Source organism: Sphaeramia orbicularis, chromosome 9, assembly GCF_902148855.1.
Source record: "Sphaeramia orbicularis chromosome 9, fSphaOr1.1, whole genome shotgun sequence".
Classification (NCBI taxonomy): Eukaryota; Metazoa; Chordata; class Actinopteri; order Kurtiformes; family Apogonidae; genus Sphaeramia; species Sphaeramia orbicularis.
The window spans coordinates 944,127-961,478 of record NC_043965.1 but is presented as its reverse complement, the minus strand read 5'-3'; the positions used below and the strand labels follow the sequence as shown (position 1 = coordinate 961,478).

Below are 17,352 nucleotides of genomic sequence, written 5' to 3'. Positions count from 1 at the left end.
CGGACATGACAGGGGACACCGTTGCCATTGGTTACAGCTGGAGGCTATCGGTGCTAACAGCTGTTCAGCTTCCAACACGCACGGAGAGAGACACCGGGAAACTTTACAAACACATTTTTGATTGAAGTCATCCGGTTCCATTCTGCTGTGGCCGCCGAAGGGCTGCGGTGTTGAGCTAACGGAGCTAACAGGGCTAACGGAGCTAACAGGGCTAACGGAGCTAACCGGGCTAACGGAGCTAACCGGGCTAACGTTGCAGGGGGATTATGTGTAAACCGTGTGATCTCCGTCCTGCGGTACTCAGCAGTTTACCGGCCGTTTGCTCCTCTGTGTGACCGGATGACTCCGGTCATTTACCGACAGGACTGAAACAGCTGATGGATGTAGATGAACCAACAGCGACAGAAGATCCAAACTGAGTTCAACCTGGTCCAGGTAGGACTGACTCCAAACCGGATCTCCATCAGCTGATGGTCTGAAGCACCATCTAGTGCACATGGGACCAGGTCCAGACTGGTCCCATGTGGACTCTGATCTCTACTCGGAAGTTCAGACATTTGTCGTATTTTCATGATGTTAGAACACGATTAATCGATTAAATTTGATCGGCCGTTGAGCCTTTAGACAAATGAAAGTCGAATATTTTCTACTAGAAGTGACTAGAGTGCTCTGCTGTGGGTTTAACTCCATAAATTAAGTGTCCAGTACTGTTTGAATGTTGAACTCTTTAGAAAAACTCAACATTTGACCATGTTTGTACCATTTTCACATCCAAAGAGGAATTCGATGCGAACTGGACTCAGAACACTCAGGGCTGATGGGACCTGTTCTCTGCAGACTGGGACCAGTCAGAACGCAGCTGGTGTTTGAAGATGACTGACCCAGACCCAGTCCACCTCTGGACCCTGAGGACCCCATCTGCAGCATGGCAGAGCCTGACCCCCCTGCAGTAGAGGAGGCTGATCCCAGACCCAGTCCTGGACGCGGCCATGGTCCTGACCCCCGTGGCCCCGGTGCCCGGCCCCCCCTGGCGCAGAAGGCCCTGTCGGAGGCGTACGTGCGTCTGCGGTTCCGGGATACGTCCCTGCTGATCTGGCAGCAGCAGCAGCTGCAGCTGCAGACGGCGCCTCCATCCACGTATCTGAGCCGGAGCCAGTCCGCCTGGCACTGCACCAACGGGAACCAGGCCGTCCTGATCCGAGACAAGAGGGCCCTGGAGGACTCCGAGGGCCGGTCCAGGATCTGCAGCCTCATGTAGGACCTGATTGGGTCATGGTTGAGACCTGAGACGGGACCGGTCCAACCCCGTCAGACTGGACCGCATATGTTTGGACTGGACTTGTTTTGATGTGGTTCAGACCAGGACTGTCGAAGTCCTGTTGGTTCAGGGGCCACATTCAGCCCGGTTTGATCTAAAGTGGGTCGGACCAGCACCATAATGACACAACAGCCCATAAATAATGAAAACTCCAAATGTTTGTCTTTGTTTTAGGGCAAAAAAATCACATTAAATTATGAAAATATTTTCATTTTTAAACTATCCCAAAAAAAAAAAAAAAGTGAATAACCTGAAAAAACTGGAAATCCTTTTTTTTTTTTTTTTTTTTTAAAGTGCAATCATAATAATGTTCTCCCTCAAAGTATCATGGTAACACGTGCATGATGGATCAGATCCACAAAGGCACAGAAATATTTAGAAACTGGCAGAATATTGGTACAATTGCACCTAATTTTCTTTCAAAATTTCAGATTCACATTTTTTTGTTAAAGGCTCATTTGTTAATGTAAATATTATCGTAATAAGGATCAGCAAAAATAAGCTTTTGCTTCTGGTCTGTTCCTTTTTTGTTTTTTATGTTTATTATTGTACTATGTACAAACCAAAATAAACCATTCAGTCATTCATTCATAGTTCACTGTTTTTTACACTAAAACGTGTCGTTGTGATAATTTCTAGGTTGTTCTGTTATTCTTCAGATCCTTTTGGTCTGTATGTGGAACCTGAACTAAAACCTGTTCTTCATCCTTGATCGTTCATATTTTCTGTGTAATTTTTGCACTTTTCAAATTCATCCCATGGGTCGGATTGGACCTTTGGTGGGCCAGTTTTGGTCCACGGGCCGTATGTTTGACAGCCCTGGTTTAGATGTTTAAGTCCATTCTGCTCCAAACAACAGTTCTCAGATTATTTCATCTGAATTGTTGAGTTTGAGCAGAAAGTGCATCACAGTCCAAATGTTCCCTGAACCTTCACCGGTTTGTGAACTCACAAATGTTTTGGTGCCGATCGGGATCAAGTATTAAACTTTTACAAATGAAAAATGGAACTTAAAGAGTGAAGGAGTGTTTAGCCTTTGAATAAATGAACAGTATTTGAGATGTTTGGAACCAAAGCCTCTGTTCCATCAGGTCCACACGTTCATGGATCTGCAGGTTAACAAAGGACAGTCCAGGTCATCTGTTTCCAGTCCTCTGTCTGTGGTTTGTTTCTAAAAGGAGATCAGCTCTGGGATCCATGAGTCACACAGTGGTGCATTGTGGGACTTGTAGGTCTGAGGATCCAGGAAAACAACATGGATTATTATTGGATGTCAGGATAAGAACATTTCCACCAAACTTACTCCGTCTTATGAACAAACTGAACATATGTTTCTGAATCTTTGAAGAAACTTCATCTGACTGTGGAAACAGTTTGTGAATCTGCTCATATGTGTTTATTATTTTATTGCCTGTTTTTTTTTTTTTTTTTTTTTTTTTTTTTCTTGTTTGAAGTGGAGGCGGTCTCCATGTTTTATCATCATGAATATTGAAGTATTATTATTTTAATGCCTTGACATTTCCTGTTGTCTCTACGAGAAATTGTATTTTTTGCAATAATAATGATAAAATAAAATAAAAGAACGTTTCGAACCCATTCCGGCCCAAAAAGGCGGAAAAGCTGTCTGTTTCCGGTTTGCTTTTCTGCGTTGCCAGGATACGCCGTAGCTCGTGACGTCTTTCCCTAACAACAGTGAAGCACGTCTTAGCAACCGAGGACCGACGAAGACCAATTTAACAACATTTACAGGTAAAAAGTACCGGACACGGAACGGTAACGGGTGGAATTATCAGGAAAAACCGGCTGTTTGGACTGAAAAAGCGCCGGTGAGTTTCCGTTTGTACTATTTAAGAGAAATTCAAAGTAAAAGTTCCGTTTGTTTACAGTCATGAGTAGAAAAGGATTTAAAACAGTCAACAGGTTAGAGAAGACTGACAGCCGTTTGGATGAACTTTAACCACAGGAAAGAATGAGGTTTAGAGTTGAACTCATTTTCTGTCATTGGTTCAGTGTCAAAAATAAATAAATAAATAAATAAATAAATACTGGTTGGTTGGTCTACTCTATGGAAATACAGCTTGTGTGTGTGTGTGTGTATGTGTGTGTGTGTGTGTGTGTGTTTTGTGCATCAGAACAGTTAAAGCAGACCTAAAGGATCTACTGTGTAAAATCAACATGACTGAAACTAAAAACTTTATTCTAAATAAAACTGAGGATGAAGAGTTGACTTGTATGCTTTTCTGGAATGGTTGATTTCCATGTTCCATTGGACACATTTAGCTCCGACAGTTTTATTAGATGGAATAAATACAGAATCACCCTGTAGCTCATTTCCCTGTGATGCGTTCATGGTCCTCAGGAATCTGTGACGTGGTCCTGATGGATGAGACGGTGAAACCTGTGAGGGTCCCCCTTCAGATGTCCACCTACGCAGACAGACACCACCTGTTCCACCTGATGGAGGTAAAGGCTCCACCTGGGAGCCTTTAGACCCATGTGTGTCCCCTTAGACCCACCTGGGACCCTTTAGACCCCTGTGTGTCCCATTAGACCCACCTGAGTCCCCTTAGACCCAGGGCTGAGGCTGACCTGTCCATGTGTGTCCCAGATCCTGGTGTCCGGCCTCATCGTCCATCGTCCTGATGATCCCATCTCATGGTTGATCCATTTCCTTCAGAGGAGCCGCATCGACGGTGAGTGTCAAACCCACCACAGACAAACGCTACAGACAAACACCAGGACTGAACCAGGACCACTTCATCTTCTTTTTCTTCTTCTTCTTCTTTTCTCATGAAAGTTGTCCTGCGATCGGTTGATAACAACATGTAATTCATAGACATGGATGACAGACTCAGATGTCCAGGGTTAACCCCAGTTAACCTCAGTTAACCCCAGAGAATCCTAGTTAACCCCAGTTAACCCTGTTAACCCCAGTTAACCCTAGCTAACCTCAGTTAACCCCAGTTAACCCTGCTAACTCAAGTTAACCCTAGTTAACCCCAGTTAACCCTGCTAACTCAAGTTAACCCTAGTTAACCCCAGTTAACCTCGGTTAACCCCAGTTAAACCTAGTTAACCTCAGTTAACCCCAGTTAACCTCAGTTAACCCCAGAGAATCCTAGTTAACCCCAGTTAACCCTGTTAACCCCAGTTAACCCTAGCTAACCTCAGTTAACCCCAGTTAACCCTGCTAACTCTAGTTAACCCTAGTTAACCCCAGTTAACCTCGGTTAACCCCAGTTAACCCTAGTTAACCTCAGTTAACCCCAGTTAACCTTAGTTAACCCCAGTTAACCTTGGTTAACCCCAGTTAACCCTAGTTAACCTCAGTTAACCTCAGTTAACACCAGTTAACCCCAGTTAACCCCAGTTAACCCCAGTTAACCCTAGTTAACCTCAGTTAACCTCAGTTAACCCCAGTTAACCCTAGTTAACCCCAGTTAATCCGAGTTAACCCCAGTTAACCTCAGTTAACCTCAGTTAACCCCAGTTAACCCTAATTAACCCCAGTTAACCCCAGTTAACCCTAGTTAACCTAAGTTAACCCCAGTTAACCCTAGTTAACCTCAGTTAACCCCAGTTAACCCTAGTTAACCCCAGTTAACCTCAGTTAACCCCAGTTAACCCTAATTAACCCCAGTTAACCCCAGTTAACCCTAGTTAACCTCAGTTAACCCCGGTTAACCTCAGTTAACCCCAGTTAACCCTAATTAACCCCAGTTAACCCCAGTTAACCCTAATTAACCCCAGTTAACCCTAATTAACCCCAGTTAACCCCAGTTAACCTTAATTAACCCCAGTTAACCCTAATTAACCCCAGTTAACCCCAGTTAACCCTAGTTAACCTCAGTTAACCCCAGTTAACCCCAGTTAACCTCAGTTAACCCCAGTTAACCCTAATTAACCCCAGTTAACCCCAGTTAACCCTAATTAACCCCAGTTAACCCCAGTTAACCTCAGTTAACCCCAGTTAACCCCAGTTAACCCTAATTAACCCCAGTTAACCCCAGTTAACCCTAGTTAACCCTAGTTAACCCCAGTTAACCTCAGTTAACCCCAGTTAACCCCAGTTAACCCTAATTAACCCCAGTTAACCCTAGTTAACCCCAGTTAACCCCAGTTAACCTCAGTTAACCCCAGTTAACCCCAGTTAACCTCAGTTAACCCCAGTTAACCCTAATTAACCCCAGTTAACCCTAGTTAACCCCAGTTAACCCTAATTAACCCCAGTTAACCCTAGTTAACCCCAGTTAACCTCAGTTAACCCCAGTTAAACCTAATTAACCCCAGTTAACCCCAGTTAACCCTAGTTAACCTCAGTTAACCCCAGTTAACCTCAGTTAACCCCAGTTAACCCTAATTAACCCCAGTTAACCCCAGTTAACCCTAATTAACCCCAGTTAACCCTAATTAACCCCAGTTAACCCTAGTTAACCTCAGTTAACCCCAGTTAACCCCAGTTAACCTCAGTTAACCTCAGTTAACCCCAGTTAACCCTAATTAACCCCAGTTAACCCCAGTTAACCCCAGTTAACCCTAGTTAACCTCAGTTAACCCCAGTTAACCCTAGTTAACCTCAGTTAACCCCAGTTAACCCTAATTAACCCCAGTTAACCCCAGTTAACCCTAGTTAACCCCAGTTAACCCCAGTTAACCCTAGTTAACCTCAGTTAACCTCAGTTAACCCTAGTTAACCCCAGTTAACCTCAGTTAACCCCAGTTAACCCTAGTTAACCCCAGTTAACCCCAGTTAACCCTAGTTAACCTCAGTTAACCCCAGTTAACCCCAGTTAACCCCAGTTAACCCCAGTTAACCTCAGTTAACCCCAGTTAACCCTAGTTAACCTCAGTTAACCCCAGTTAACCCTAATTAACCCCAGTTAACCCTAGTTAACCCCAGTTAACCCTAGTTAACCTCAGTTAACCTCAGTTAACCCTAGTTAACCCCAGTTAACCTCAGTTAACCCTAATTAACCCCAGTTAACCCTAGTTAACCCCAGTTAACCCTAGTTAACCTCAGTTAACCTCAGTTAACCCTAGTTAACCTCAGTTAACCTCAGTTAACCCTAGTTAACCCCAGTTAACCCTAGTTAACCTCAGTTAACCCCAGTTAACCCAGTTAACTCCTCTGTTTGTGTCAGTTCCCAGGGTTCTGCTGCTCGGTCCTCCTGCTGTGGGTAAACACACTGTAGTAAGTACTCACCTGTAGGATTACTACTATACATACACATAGTACTAGTATATTATAGAGTATAGGATTACTAGTATGTAGTATTATCTGTTGTTGTTTTTGTGGCAGTTTTTTTTGTTGTTGTTGTTGTTGTCTCCCAGCTGTCCCTGTGCTGTTTCTTCACTTGTCTTTCTTCTTCGTTGGTGTTTTGGCTCCTCCTCCTTTAGGTCACACAGCTGTGTGCTGAGCTGAGAGCGGTCCATGTGACCATGGACAGTTTACTGACGGGCCAATCAGAGCTGAGCTGTCAGAGTGAGCAGGTAAATGCACACACACACACACACACACACACACACACACACACACACACACACACACACACACACACAGATCATTTCTGTTCCACTATCTAAGGTACGTTGTTGTAATTCCACTGATGGACACTAGATGCTGCTCCAAAACACCCTGGAGGCCGAGGAGCCCATGTGGTGTTTAGTGTCACCAAGGCTCCGCCCACAGCAGATCTGAACGCACAGGTTGGATTTTTAGGTGAAATCTGATTTGTTTGTGTGCTCGTTCATATTCCACATTAAATGTGACTTCTATCAGTTTTGAGTCTGAACTGAATGTGACCCTGAAGTGATCCACATGCACTAAAGAGGTCCTGATGGAATACCAGACCACGCAGACACACACTGTGTTTACAGAAGGAAATCTGGTTTTCCTCCGCTCCGACCAACAACTGGGACGTTTGTTGCATTTCAATGACGGAAAGGTCGGATAAATGTGACCTGGACGTTCAGACTGAAGTCACATTGGAAAATATCAGATCTGGATCAGATTTATGACCATATATAAAAGTGGTCTGAGTCATATTTAGAACCACATATGAAAGTGGTCCCAGGTCAGATTTAGGACCACATATGACAGTGTTCCAGGTCAGATTTAGGACCACATATGAAAGTGGTCCCAGGTCAGATTTAGGACCACATATGACAGTGTTCCAGGTCAGATTTAGGACCACATATGAAAGTGGTCCCAGGTCAGATTTAGGACCACATATAAAAGTGGTCCAGGTCAGATTTAGGACCACATATGACAGTGTTCCAGGTCAGATTTAGGACCACATATAAAAGTGGTCTGAGTCAGATTTAGGACCACATATGAAAGTGGTCCAGGTCAGATTTAGGACCACATATGACAGTGTTCCAGGTCAGATTTAGGACCACATATGAAAGTGGTCCAGGTCAGATTTAGGACCACATATGACAGTGTTCCAGGTCAGATTTAGGACCACATATGAAAGTGGTCTGAGTCATATTTAGGACCACATATGAAAGTGGTCCCAGGTCAGATTTAGGACCACATATGAAAGTGGTCCAGGTCAGATTAGTGCTGTTCAGACTGTGTGTACCAGATTAGATCCAGGTCACATGTGGACACATTTATCTTCATCTTGGTTCTGTTTGGACATGTCTGTGGTCCAGAGGTTCAGGTTTTCTAAAGACCTGACATTTGAACTGTGGAACCAGCACCGTAGAAGCAGCAGGTTCATGTTCTGTGTCGGAGTCCTGAACACTGGACTGGACTCGAAGGTGGTTTTAGACTCATGTCCCGGGTTGTCTTTTTCCAGGACTTTCCTGCTGAGCCACTGGTCAAACGGATCCAACAGAGACTGAGTGAAGTGGACTGTCTGAACCAGGTGAGTCCTACAGAGCACACCTGGGTCTGTCCAGCTGTCACTCAGCCTGTGGATTCAACACAAGGACGGAACTTTTATCACAGAACTCCGTTTACTGGATCAGAACCACATGACGGTGGAAAACTGGGACTAATAAGGAGATTTACAACTGAGTCTGTTTATACGGCTGTTAGGACCACAGGGGAAAACGACAGACTAGTGCTGTCAGAACATTACAGTGTTTAACATGATTAAACACACAGCTGCTGGGGATTAGTTCAGATTCATCACAATTAAACAATAAAACATCAGCTGTTTTAGTTTTTAGTTTCTCCACAAAAGAGGTAATTTACTCCAAATCTGTTCAGTTCTTACGATGAAACAAACCCAAACGTGTCTTTATATAAATTAGTGTAATAGTTCTAATATTCAGCGTGTTCTTAAATGTTTGGTGTGTTTTAGATCCACTGTATCTGTTCAAGAGAACACACATGTAGAAATAATTAGGGGTGTTAGAAAATATCGGTTCTGCAATATATCGCAATATTTCATTTCACAATACTGTATCGATATTAAAAAGTACTGTATGGATATTTTTAGGTGTTTATTCAAATACAGATATGGCAGAGGTTATATTTTATTTATTTTTATTTAACACTATTTTATTAAATAATGGTTATTTGAAGCATCCTAAAAGCACTTTTTACTGTCTGAGGCAGATGGTAGTTCCTTTGGAAACTAGGAGAATTAGAAAAATTTTGTGATATAGCATTAGATCCTGTTCTGATCAAATAAAAGTGTTTAGTATTTGTACATGTTTCTGGTGTAATTCAATTCTTCCAGGAAATATTCTTTTTAAAAAAATAAACAAAAAACATTGATATATATATATCTCAATGTATATATATATATAGCTATTGATGTAAGAACTGAAGTGATTTTGGTTATTATTTAGAAAAACATGGAAAATGGATAGATATCAGCTCTGAAATTAAATTATTATGAGCTATTTTTGTTGTTATCATTTTATTTGTCCAAACAAATGTACCTTTAGTTGGACCAGGCATTAAAATGAACAAGAAATTGAAGAAAACAAGGGGTGGTCTAATAATTTTTTCCGCGACTGTATATACAATAATTAGGGGTGCCAGAAAATATTGGTTCTGCAATATACCGCAATATTTGACCTCACGATACTGTATCGATATCAAAAAGTACTGTATCGATATTTTTAGGCATTTATTCAAATGCAGATACGTATGGCGGAGGTTCATTTTTGTTTTTTGTTTTTCTTTGTTGTTTATATTTTATTCATTTTTATTTAACACTGTTTTATTAAATAATGGTTATTTGAAGCATCCTAAAAGCACTTTGTACTGTCTGAGAGGCAGATGTTGGTTCCTTTGTTGGGATTGAACTAAAATAATGTCATGATGTTAGTTCTGAACTAATGGAAACTGAACATTTGAACAGGATCTGAAACTGGAATGTCTGTAAAACAGAATTTCAGTTTGAACACAGGAACAGTTTGTGATAGAACATTAGATCCTGTTGGGATCGAATAAAGATGTGTTTAGTATTTGTGCAGATTTCTGCTGTAATTCAGTTCTTACAGGAAATAATCATTTTAAAAAAAGAAACAAACAAAAAATTGCCTTTTTAACAGTATCATGATATATCATGATAGATCGTATTGTGATCCTAGTATTGTGATTTGTATCGTATCACCAGATTCTTATGATACACAGCCCAAGAAATAAAACACACTGACTTGTTTGGCTGTAAACACACGTACATGTTTATTATTTCTGGGTTGTTGTCTTCTTATTGGACTTTTATTGGTGTAACTGTGGACCTGTGTTTACCCGTCCTGGTTCACAGGTTCTTCTGTCTTCTGTCTCTGTGTGTGTTTGGACAGACAGACGGAGGGAGGGCGTGTCCACCGCAGACGCTGCCTCTGTGTCACACTCTTCTGTTTTTCACTCCGTGCTCCTCTCATGTCGCGCTGTGATGATAATAATTAGCGCTCTGGTCGGCGTCGTGTCGTACTACGATTCCCAGCAGGCCGAGCAGCGTGCAAGCGCGTCTCCCCAGGGATCAGCTGATCAAAGGGCCGCGGCGCTGTCACTTCGGCGCAGTTTCCTCTGCTGCTCCTCGTTAGCATCACGTCCTGTTTCCTGTCAGTGCTGTTCTCTGATCAGTTTAGAGGAATTAAAGATGCACGACAAACACACGCTCCTGTTCCACCGTCTAATATCAACAACCTGAAGGTCAAAGGTCACTTGTACAGTACAGCAGTCCTGTTCACGTCTAAACCATCTAATATCGACAGCCTAAAGGTCAAAGGTCACACCGTCACACATACAGTATGGTAGTAGGTCGTTTTTGTGCCGTTACATCATTTACATCATTTTCATTGTCATTGTTTTCAGTTGTTTCATCTTTGGAATGCAAAGAACTTCGTCTTCAAATGCATGATGGGAATTGTAGTTTAATGTTTTCATATTTTTAACAGTAAAACGAAGTAAAGATTGGATTAAACCACAGGTGTCAAACATAGGGCCCAAGGTCCAAAACCGGCCCACCAAAGGGTCATGCCCACAGGATGAAAGTTACCAATGTAAACATTAGACTGAACCTACTCAAGGACGTTCAGATCCTTTTGGTTCTGGTTCCACATTCAGACCAATATGATCTGTACTGGGTCAAACCAGTCCAACACTGTCATAATAATCTGTAAATAATGACAGCTACACATGTCTAGATTAGTTTAAGTGCAAAAAAAACCAAAGGGGAAAGTTCCATGTCCCCCCCTCACCCGATCACCACCAAAATTTAATCATTTGTTCCTTGTGCCAGTATCAACATTTCCTGAAATTTTCATCCAAATCTGTCCATAACTTTTTGAGTTATTTTGCGCACAGACAGACAAACCAACGCCGGCAAAAACATAACCTCCTTGGCGGAGGAAACTATCCTTTGACAAAAAATGTGAATAAGCTGAACAAATATGAACAAACTGAACTGTGTGAAGACACGTAAATACAATTTGAACGTCATTCTATTCATGTTTTTAATTCAGTCAAATATGTTGGTTTTGTTTGGTTTTTTTTGTTTATTTTGTTCATGTTTGTCAAAATTTTGTCCATTTTTGTGCATGTTTCATCCTTGTTATTCTTTATCCGACAGTCCGTCCGTCCATCTTCCATCCATCCGTCCCTCCGTCCTGAATGTGGACCTGAACTAACATGTCCTTGGTTAAATGTGGACTTTATTGGACTGTACAGACAGACTGTGTAATGATGGGCTGATTGCTGCTGATCATCCTCCTGTGACTGGAACTAAATAAAACTAGGTCACATGGAGGTCACATGGTCTTCCTCAGTCTTGGTGGCGGCTGCTGAAATGTGCCTGGGGCTAAAAGCACAGTCCTGTCTGCCGTTCTTTGTGGTTTCCTGGCCTGTTTGTTGTGCTTCTTTGTCGTCAGTCGGCGTGTTTGTTGTGTTTGTTGTGTTTGTCGTGCTGCCGGTGCGTCTGGGGACTTCTCAGTGATCAGCAGTAAATCAGCGTTCAGCTTTGGTCTTTCTTCCTCTAAACTCTACAAACAGCCATCTGTTTCTGTCAGCCTGCAGCGTTTAGCTTCAGCGTTTAGCATTTAGCATCACTGTGTGATTAGCAGCCGCTTTCATCTGCTAATGGCTGTTTATGGCCGCAGGCTAACAACACACACACACACACACATACACACAGGACTGTCTGAGTGTGTGTCAGTGAGGAGGGCTGATTGACAGCTCCCATCAGGACCCCGCCTCTTCCTGTCACATTAAATGGTCCACCTGTCTGGGCTGCAGACGCTCTGTCATGTGTTCATCCTGTTTGTTCAAATCCTCCTGGACACATGAACCTCAGACTCAGACTCACTTAACCCTCCACTAGACAGCCCATAATATGCACAGTACACTACTAATGTCACAGTGGTTTATACAGTCTGTTTTTAACTTTGAAAAGAATTAATATATTTCATCAACTGGATTCATAAACAAAAATACCAAATACTCAGTAACTGTCGTATTTTAACCCTTTAAATGACACGTTTGTACGACAGCGTTTTAGGACCCCAAAAGAAAATAAAAACACTGTCACTGACTGACTGATCGATTGATTGATTTATTGATTGATTTGGTTGATTCCAGGGCTGGGTGTTGGAAGGCATCCCTCAGACTCGTCTTCAGGCTCTGAGTTTACAACAGGCTGGAGTGTTCCCTGAACACGTCGGTAAGAACACATTCTATTACGGTTCTACAAGAGAACCTAATGAACAGAATGAATGAATAACTGTTCTGTGTTCTGTTGTGTTCTGTGTTCTATTGTGTTCTATGGTGGAGTTCTTCTGGAGGCTCCTGATGATGTTCTGATGGACAGGAGTCGGGGGAGGCTGGTGGATCCTCTGACAGGAGGTGAGTCCTCTTCAGTCCACCAGGTCTGGACCAAGTGGACCAGATCAGGACATAACGGGTTGGTTTGGACATGACCTCATTAACAGGTTCATCAGCTTATTATGTTGATGGGTTACTTAACAACAACAACAATAACTATAATAATAATAATAATAATAATAATAATTATCCGTACTTATTTCCAGGTGTAGTATCCTGTTCCTTCAGTGCGATCATGCTCAGTCATCTATAGACTTGAGCTGTAAAACATGTGACCTGTCCTTAACCAATCGTGAGTCTCATCCTGTGTAGACATCTACCATCACACCTTCATCCTGCCGTCTGACCAGACTGTCGCTCAGCGTCTGGAGAAGGGGCGGAGTCTTTCAGAGGCACAGTTATTGGTCCACCTGCACCGTTACCGCCGTGAGGTGGCAGGTCTGAGCTCCGCCTACAAAGACGTCCTGAAGGTCATCAACAGTGACCAACCGCAGGCTGACGTCTACCAGCAAGGTACAGACGCAAAGCATCATGGGATTGACCTCAGTTCAGTTATTCTGTCAGCATCGCAGTTGGATGTCCATGCCCACATGTCCACGTGTCCATGTCTACATGTCCACGTCCACATGTTCACATGTTTGTGTCCACTTAGTGCTGTCTTTTGTCCGGACTCGTCATCGCTCCAGAACTCCCAGAATCCTCCTGTTGGGTCCACCGGGGTCAGGGAAGAGTCACCTGGCAAGACAGTTGTCTGAGAAATACAAGATGGTGGACGGTAAACGCACACGGACTGGAACACGTCCAACACTAAACAGGTCCAGTTATAAAGTGTTGAATGAATGAGTCAGATGAAGGTTCTGGTGTTGTTTCTGGTTCTGTTGTGTTTGGCTCAGTTTGCTGTGGTCGGTTGTTGAGGTCTGCAGCTGCTCAGAGTTCTGCTGTTGGAGACCAGGTCCGACCGTATGTGGAGGACGGACGACCAGGTGAATGGAACACACATATGTCTGATGGTGGTGTTGTTGTTGTTGTTGTTGTTGTTGACTCTGTTTGTGCTCAGTTCCAGACTCGGTGGTTCTGCAGATTCTTCAGGACCGTCTGAGCAGAGTGGACTGCAGCTGCAGAGGATGGGTCCTCCATGGGTTCCCCTCTGACCTGCAACAGGCCAGGGGTCTGCAGGAGACCCAGCACCAGCCCAACAGGTACCGCCCCCTGCAACAAGGCATCATGGGAGGGAGTCCTTGTTTGTTGGACAGTTTGTCTCCTCGTCCTCAGGGTTTACATGGTGTACCTGAATGCACCACTCGGTCCTTGTTTGTTGGACAGTTTGTCTCCTCGTCCTCAGGGTTTACATGGTGTACCTGAATGCACCACTCAGTCCTTGTTTGTTGGACAGTTTGTCTCCTCGTCCTCAGGGTCTTCTTCCTGGAGCTGACAGATGATGTCTGTGTGGACAGACTCAGCCTCAGATCCACAGACCCCGTCACCGGACACAGGTCAGGCGAGACCGGTACACCTGGTAACCACGGCAACAGGCACCAGGGCCACCATGGCTCCGACCCACCGTGTCTTCTCCTCCCGCAGGTTCCACGCTGTGACTCGACCGGCGCCGAGCACCGATGTCCACGAGCGCCTGCAGACCCACCCGGCGGACCGCAGAGGGGCCGTGACCCTCAGGTTGAACCAGTACCGGGCTAACGACCCAGGACTGAAGGTGACGGGACAACAGGCACCATGATGCTACCGCTACCCATGATGCAACACTCTGTAGATACTGCATCTGCACTCACAATGAGTCCATTTAATGTCAAAGTTTGGATTTAGTGATTTTATAAGTTGAGGTAAATCTGTTTCAAAGTGCTTTAAGGTGAAAAAAACTGAAACAAAACTAAAGAACAGAAACAGAAAACTCAGGTTACACATGATAAAGTGAATTTACAAATAAAAACAGGATTAGCTCTGAGCTGAAGTTCTGGATGAAGGTGATAAGAATAAATAAATACATACACACATACATACATACATACACACATACATACATACATACATACACACATACATAAATAAATAAATAAATAAAGGCCTGACATCCAGAAGACAAAACAGGACAGAACCTTTAGTGTTTGGATCGTCTGTTCTGATTGGTTCCAGTCACTGCAGGTGTGTGTTCATATGACACAACCACAGGATGGAAAAACCGTCACAATAAAAGCCTGTTTACACTGAACGCTTTTAACGAACAGGAGACGATGAAACTAGTGTCCACTGGAATATATGAAACCAGAACCAGGTTTAGAAAAGTCCTGGCTTTGGTCTAGACTTGGTTCCTTCTGCACAAATAGAGAGAGTTTATACGATGTGTGTGTGTTTTTTCAGTCTGTGTATCCGGATGCAGTTCATATCGACGCTGATCAGGATCCTCACTCTGTGTTCGAGGCTGTGGAGAGCAGATTAACAACTGACTGATCACATGGAAACACCTGGAAACACCTGGGAAAAAAAAACAAAAACCTGAAAACCAAGGCATCACTGACTCACCTGAATACAACCTGAGCTCCTCTCCCATCGCTGGAGTTTGTTCTGAATTCAGTGAAACACATAAAATCAGTTCCAAACCCAAACCGAACCTGTGGTGACTTTTGTGTTCACATCAGCACAACGACGTTTCAACCAGTTTGGACTGAAAATGTTGAGTTTCATCTTTTAGTTTTAATCGTGTGTGTTTTTACTGTCAAACACCTTCACCTCCACCGTTCTGGACTGAAAATGGACTTTCACCTCTTTGTTTTATTCTCTTTGGCAAGAAACACAAGCTAACATTAGCTAGTGAGCTAACAGATAACAATATTACATATTTAACTCCCAACAGCTAAAGTTAGCTAGTGTGCTAACAGCAGCTAACATTTGAAAGTAGAAAAGTTCATAAACATATTAAATGATCTCGTACTCTTTCATTCTTCATTAGTGTCACATTAGATGGTGTTTACAAAAGGAAAATGTATATTTATTTAGTTAGAGATAATGTGGCTCTATCGGAACCAATAAGAAACAGATCATTAGGGACTGAGCTGAGAGGGCAGGTCCGCTCACTCAGTGAGCGAAAAAACATAAATAATAAATAAATAAATATATGTATATATACATATGTGTGTGTGTGTGTGTGTGTGTGTGTGCGTGTAATATCTATCTATCTATCTATCTATCTATCTATCTATCTATCTGTTTATATGTTACAAACATATGTATATATTCTTATTTAAGTGGTGATTTCTCATAGACTGCGAGGGAAGCTTGGCTTCCCCTAAAATTACTCACTTTAAATGGTTAAATCTGTTTGGTTGTGTTGACATTTCATTGACTACAAATGTGTTCAAACGCGTTCATCTCACAGACGAGTTTGTTCAGATTCAGCTTTATCACAAATCAACAGACTCGATGTTGTTCATGTTCTTGATGTTGAATTCTGACAAAAAAACCAAAGAACCTATGTGCAAAAATTAGTAATAAAATAAAATTGAAGTAATTCATAATCGTGCCTTCATTGTAAACGATTATAAACATAATGTGTATGATAACAGAAGTATACACTGACTTAAACAGCTGATTCATATCAAAAACCCTCGGCCTGACTTATGAACATCTTCCAAATATTGACTGTCACTGATACGTTGATTTGCAAAATGTAAAATGTTTGAGACTGTGATTTAATTCTGGAATTGGTTTGTGCAGTAGATGTATAAAGGAATCCCAGATTTATGTAAAACAGTATACAGTGGAAAAGAATGAATGTAAATGAGCCATAAGTCTAAGACAAATAAATATACAATGAGGAATAATTTAAACTGTTAAGATACTTAGCATGTTTCAGATCATGTGAGTTGAGTTTAATAGTGAATAATAAAAAAATGTGGATGACAGAATTCACGAAGTGGGAAAAGTGGAATAAATATTTGTCATACTGAGGCTTGATTATGATTTATTTAAGAGAGAACATGACAAGGAAGTGTAAAGGGTGCAGTTAAAGTTTATTATATAGCTATTTTCATTTATCTATTTATTTTTTATTTTATTTTGTTTGTGTGTGTGTGTGTGTGTATAATTTGGCACCGCCTCCATACCGTCTCAACTTAGTCCTTCCCAGTTTAAAAACTAGGACACCAGGGAACATGGAATTCGAAAAAACCCACCATTACTCATAGGCATGTAAGACCGCGCAAGCACCGGAATGTGTACTGTTATTAACTGAGGATTATGTGGATAATTGAACACCTTGCTTTCCCAGCTCAGCATGGATGTGCTCCAGGCGTCCACCTTCTGGAATCGGTGTCTTGTGAACTGATCACCTTACTGGACGGCACAAAGAACGCTATTTGGAGAAGCTAGCGATACCAAGGCTAGCTACTAACCCATACCTTCTGCCTCCTGATGTGTTTACGGATCTAAGCAAAGTCCTCCAGTCTACTGGAGTTTAAAGCACACGATCTGTTCCATTCTGTTCTAAATGCAGTGTCCCCATCCACAGGTGCAGGTCTAAAGCAGACTACAGTCTACTGAACCAACACTGTGTAATACTGTTAGTGTGTGTCCTCAGTATCCTACAGTATTAGCTCTGCTGTTGAAGTGTCTGTCTTTGTACTGTCTACACAGTCATATGAACAGTTCCACCACTAGAACAGATGGAACAGCATCAGGACAAGAACAGGAGGACATAGAACAGAGTGGAGCTGGTCCAAAGGCAGACACTCCAACA

The 17,352-nt window shown here is 42.6% G+C and overlaps 2 protein-coding genes across 6 annotated transcripts; both read left to right on the top strand.

The window, feature by feature from the left end:
- Positions 1-248: 248 nt before the first annotated feature.
- brd3os (BRD3 opposite strand) lies at positions 249-1,421 on the top strand. Of its 2 annotated transcripts, none has more exons than XM_030143544.1 (2): positions 249-479; positions 836-1,421. In XM_030143544.1, exon 2 carries the CDS (start codon positions 926-928, stop codon positions 1,256-1,258), a length of 333 nt encoding a protein of 110 aa, XP_029999404.1. In that variant the 5' UTR covers positions 249-479; positions 836-925; the 3' UTR covers positions 1,259-1,421. The 2 variants fall into 2 exon arrangements, with proteins under 2 accessions (XP_029999404.1, XP_029999403.1); XM_030143543.1 differs by having other exon boundaries at positions 249-435; positions 838-1,418.
- Positions 1,422-2,927: 1,506 nt separating this feature from the next.
- ak8 (adenylate kinase 8) lies at positions 2,928-15,414 on the top strand. Of its 4 annotated transcripts, XM_030143517.1 has the most exons (15): positions 2,928-3,144; positions 3,678-3,781; positions 3,927-4,011; positions 6,460-6,509; positions 6,716-6,808; positions 8,122-8,190; positions 12,363-12,444; positions 12,555-12,626; positions 12,918-13,118; positions 13,258-13,380; positions 13,499-13,588; positions 13,663-13,804; positions 14,018-14,098; positions 14,187-14,316; positions 14,979-15,411. In XM_030143517.1, exons 2-15 carry the CDS (start codon positions 3,698-3,700, stop codon positions 15,066-15,068), a joined length of 1,392 nt encoding a protein of 463 aa, XP_029999377.1. In that variant the 5' UTR covers positions 2,928-3,144; positions 3,678-3,697; the 3' UTR covers positions 15,069-15,411. The 4 variants fall into 4 exon arrangements, with proteins under 4 accessions (XP_029999377.1, XP_029999378.1, XP_029999376.1 ...); XM_030143516.1 differs by lacking the exon at positions 2,928-3,144 and having other exon boundaries at positions 3,630-3,781; positions 3,927-4,008; positions 6,457-6,509; positions 14,979-15,412; XM_030143515.1 differs by lacking the exon at positions 2,928-3,144 and having other exon boundaries at positions 3,630-3,781; positions 14,979-15,412.
- The last annotated feature ends 1,938 nt before the right edge of the window (positions 15,415-17,352 follow it).